Source organism: Lucilia sericata, unplaced genomic scaffold, assembly GCF_015586225.1.
Source record: "Lucilia sericata isolate MDLA Ls3-8-SP2 unplaced genomic scaffold, ASM1558622v1 Contig000930F_arrow, whole genome shotgun sequence".
In the NCBI taxonomy this organism is placed as follows: domain Eukaryota; kingdom Metazoa; phylum Arthropoda; class Insecta; order Diptera; family Calliphoridae; genus Lucilia; species Lucilia sericata.
In genome coordinates this window covers 181699-186732 of record NW_023994917.1, presented here as the reverse complement: position 1 = coordinate 186732, position 5034 = coordinate 181699, and the positions used below count along the sequence as shown (strand labels likewise).

General features: G+C 32.4%; 1 protein-coding gene across 1 annotated transcript; it reads right to left on the bottom strand.

Annotated features, from left to right (window-relative positions):
- Positions 1-286: 286 nt before the first annotated feature.
- LOC119609117 (T-box-containing protein TBX6L-like) lies at positions 287-2292 on the bottom strand. Its single transcript, XM_037963815.1, has 4 exons — positions 1928-2292; positions 1410-1677; positions 1183-1320; positions 287-943 (listed from the first exon to the last, which is right to left on the bottom strand). Exons 1-4 carry the CDS (start codon positions 2182-2184, stop codon positions 287-289), a joined length of 1320 nt encoding a protein of 439 aa, XP_037819743.1. The 5' UTR covers positions 2185-2292.
- Positions 2293-5034: the final 2742 nt, after the last annotated feature.

Genomic DNA, 5034 nt, shown 5'->3' with positions numbered 1-5034 from the left:
AAATTTAACAAAAAAACAGTTTGAATTTTATATGGCATTGAGTATAGTTTTCTTTTTTTAAAAAACACACATTTTATTTTAACTTATTACACTAAAAACTTAAACTTAATTAGGTAAATAAATTATTTAGTTATTAACAGTATAAAAAAGTACTTAAAAAGCTAACAAAAAATACAAAATACAAAAAATTTACATAAATTACAAGAGATTTTTAAGATTTTACAAAATAAACATTACAAGAAAATGCTCAGCATCACAAATAGAGAGAGAATTTTCTTATTTTTTTTTAAACAGAGACAGCACTGCGGGTATTGCTACCCAATATGGAGGATATGCTAAAACTACTACGTTTTACAGGCGGCTCACAAACCGACAGTCTTGGTGAGGTGCTGGGGGAGGTGTTGGAGGGCAAAAGAGCGGCAGAATCTTGTGATTCCTCTGAAGAAGTACTAACAACATCTACAAATAGCTCAGGATTATGTTCTTCATGTGAGGAGGAAATTTGACTGGAGGTTTCATCATTCCCCGATGTGTAATCATAATCCGAAGAAGGCTGATGATATGGCAGTCTTTGAGCCGCTAAAGGTTCCATATAAGAGGGCATGGTAGGCATAAACAAGGGCATAGCTTGTTGTGCTAGTTGAGGAAAGAAGGCGGGCGATAACATATCATTCATATTGGGTTGTAGAGCATAACGCATGACATTATTTAAATCCATATAGGGTAAGGGATCCTCGCGCATACATAAGCGCTTAGCTTGTGGTGAATCTTGACTACTGGCCACACTCGATTGATCGTCATCACAATGAGAGGAATTATTTTGATTTTCCTCCGAGGGCGAAGGTGATAGAGACATTTTCCTTTTGCATTTCGATTGTCCAGACTCACGGAAACCTTTGGCAAAGGGATTGTTATCGATTTTCAATTTTGTAATGCGATCATTCTAAAAAGATAGAGGGAGAGGGAGATATAGATAATTAGTAAAAGAGTTAGGAAATGTTTGTAGATTGTAGAGACAACAAAGACACAACGGGAGGTTTGCTAATTTTGTTTTAGAAGACCACCACTGAGTTTTTGTATTTTTTTCTTTAAAAAGAGAATTAGGGTTTAGGTAAAAAATATTTTTTAAAAACCCGTTTTATTGTTCTCTTAGTTTTTTAATAATTATAAAAAAATACCAACCTGATAAGCGGTTACTGCTACAAATTCGGTCTCGGGAAAGACAAAGGCCTGCTGAGGAGCCCAGGGTATTTGCGCCAAATCATTGGTACGTATCACATGTATACGTGGCTGATATTTATGCATACTGGCCAAAACGATCTAAAAATTTTAAGAAAATTTTATAAAATTAATAAAAATTTCTAAGAAAATTTAAAGAAAAGTTTTTAGGCTTTTGTAGAGATACTTACATGACCATTATTATCCAAAGTATTGTTGGTCAATTTGACCTTATTAAAGAGTATGGGTTGAGCTTGCCAATGAGAACCGTTGGCGGGACTGTCGGGATGTAAATACATTCTTTGAGGTGACTGAGGTTCGGCACCACCGGCGGGTACCCATTGAGAACCGGAAAACTTATAACGGCAATCGCCAATGGGTACCATTTCAATCAAAACACAATATTGTGACTCCTCTTCCAAACCCTTAAGAGAAACACGCATAGAGGGGAACATACGTCTGGAAAAAATTTGAAAAAAAAGAAAGTTGTTTAATTATTTATTTTATTTTTATTATTATTTAGTTATCTTAAAAACTTTGTTATCATTTTTTTTGTTTTTTTTAAACTTTATAATTGTTTAGACACCAGAAACTACAGATTTAAGAAGAAAAATCTTTAGTAAACAACAACAAGAAATGTCTATTTAAATTTACTATAAACAATTTACAAATTTCAATGACTGATAACAAGGAGAAAATATGTACATACCTTCCACTTTTGGTGATAATCATTTCGGTGCCAATTTTATGGAATTGTTGCCATAAATCATTATTCTCCAATTTGGCCTCTACACCCGGCAAGGGGGGATGAGAGGGTATTAACATTTGTGCTGGCATATGATGCATGGCGGGCATCATGGCAGCAAATGGATCGGGTATACGTTGCATAATTTGTTGCCGATAAAGTATTTCATGGGCAATTTGTTGTTGCATTCTTAAATCCACTAATTCGTTCATGGTAATCATTTTTTTGTTGTTGTTTTATGTTATTTTTTTTTATTACAAAACTAAATTTTTTGTTGTTAAATAAAAAATTCCTTTAAAATTTTATTCCGTTTATAACTTGTTGCTTGTTTAACGTTTGTACTCAGACTGTTTTAATCATTGACACAACTCTGCTTATTTCCCTCTTAAACAAATCTCAAAAATAAAACACACCAAAAAAAAAAAAAAAAGATCATTTGCCACTCTCTTTGAGTAGAAATCTTAAACACACTTGTTTCAAAAATCAAGTTCTACCTGTTGTTCTCCTACATACACACAATCACTTATATTCACATAATTTACTCCTACTCCCTCTCTCTAATGTAAATAACAAGTAAACTGCTGCTTACTCATTACTCTTATTAAACAGTTGCTTTAATATTTAGTTATCTCTTTCTCTCTTTATGTGTTTACCAGCTAGCAAGCAAACATACACACATACAACAACACTGCTTATGAAATGACTCCATTTTTTAATATTCTACTCAAGTGTCATGAATGATAATCACTTATTATGACATTGTTGTTGTTTTTTTTTGCTTTATTTATTTTACAATGGCTTCGCATGGTTGCTTTTCTTATTATTGTAGTTGTTTGTGTGTTTAAGGCCTGTTTTTTGTTTAAATGTTTGTCTTGTTTCGCTTGTTGTTAAATAATGTACTTTTTTTAAAAACTGTTTATTTTAATTATAGTTTTCTTTTTATTAAAATTGTCGCCTAAAACTAATTGTTTATAGCATCTTTTTAAGCACTTTCTTTAATTCTAAATCTGACACTTGAAATGCAATTGAAATAAAACGGAAATGATTACTTTGGTTGCATATTTATGTAGTATATTATTATCTATTTGAAGATTTAAAAGGATTTAGATTAGTTCATTTCCTGCCTAAGGATACTTTAATTGATTTTACTCTAAATTTTGTAGAAATTTAGAAAAATGTTTCACTAAAGTGGTTTCTTTTTAAAGAAACTGAAAAAGATCAGAAAAAAATCTTTATAAATTTCAATGTCTTCTTTTTTCATATTTAATATTCACTAGAAACATTATTTAAAGATCCATAGTGATCACAGGTTTTTCACTATTTTCTTGATTAGATTTTTTTTAAGGATTTATAACCGATTTTTGGAATTTTCATTTCAAAGTCGATTTTTGGTGGAATATCGCAGATATTCATCATTTCCTTGGTTCAAGAAGATTCTATAGCCAATTTTAGGTTTTTCAATTGAAAATCCATTTTTTATGGAAAATATGAGTGATCGCAGATTTTCACTATTTCCTTGTTTAGTGCGTTATTTAACCTTTTCACGCAAAAGTAAACCTTTGGACACTTTATTATGACGTATATTGATCATTTTTGATGAATAATTGAAAAAGTTTTTTCGAAGGATATCACAGGATATTATCCTTTTTAACATGTAGGTGACATCAAATTCTAAAAAATAACTTATTTTTCCTTGGAAATAATCATTTACTGTAGCTGTGAACTCAAAGTTACTCTCTAAATCAAGAAAGATTAAAAAAAATCTTGGCACACCGGTGTCCCTTATACGTGAAAGAGTAAAGGATCTACCGCCGATTTTAGGTATTTCATATAAAAATCGATTTTTGATTGAAAATATAAATGATCACGGATTTTCACTATTTTCTTGAAAGGCACGTTATTTAAGGAACTACAGCTGATTTAAGAAAATTTTTTCAAACAAAAGTTGATTTTTATAGAAAATATGAGTGATTTTCTTGATTGGGACGTTATTTAAGGAACTACATCCGATTTTAGGTATCTTCTATATGTATAAAAATGAATGTGTGTTTTTCTTGAAATTTTCCCAGTGTACTCCTGTATGTCTGGAAAAGGTTATAGGCGACTTTTAATTTTAAAATGTTAAGTGGGCGAGGAGCCACGCCCATATTAAGCATATATTTTTGAGATAATATAACATTTAGAGTGCTCAAATTTTGTTGGAGCCAATTTAGTGTCAATATGATTATTTAAGACAAAAAGTGGGCGGACTAGCATTAGGAGGCGTGGTACCTCCCATATATAAAGTGAATAGAAAAATTCGTATATCTGAGAAACTATTAGAGCTATAATCTTAAAATTTTACATGAAGAACTTTAACATTCATGTGAACATTTAGGTTAGGTTAGGTTGATAGGAGGATGTATACTACATCAAATCCGAAGAAATACACCTAGGCCACTATCGGGCCTGTTGTGCGCTCCAATTCAAGAAAAAAAAAATTGTTCACTGAATGTATTATTTTTCCATGTTCAGAAACTCAGTTTCCTGGACGTAATTCCTAAGAATCTTCCAATCGGTGTTGGTTAAGAATGTTATTTCCGGAATAACATCACTTCCAAGATACTTTGATCTAACTTCGACGAATGCCTGACAATGGCAAAGAAAGTGCTCCAGAGTTTCACTGTCCTCTCCACATGCTCTACATTCGTCTGAATCCGCACGTCCAATTTTGTATAGATGTGCTCGTAATCCTGTGTGTCCACTCAGAATACGTACCATCATACTAACCTCAGACTTGTTCATTTTGAGAAGATTTCTCGTCTTGGTCTCATCAGGGTCACCCCATAGAATCTTTGTGGTTCTACCCACCGTTTCATTATTCCAAGAGGCCTTATGGAATTCTCTCATCCATATTTTTAATTCAGCTTTTGTTGCGTCGAATGGTTTTGCGTTTGTCAGGTTAACTACATCGAGCTCCCTTCCCTTTAAAGCTATTACAGCTGGGAGGGTATTCAGTTAAAGCTTTCTTACAATCCAATACGGTCTTAGATTTAATTCTATCACCTGATATCGCACGAATTGCCTTCTGG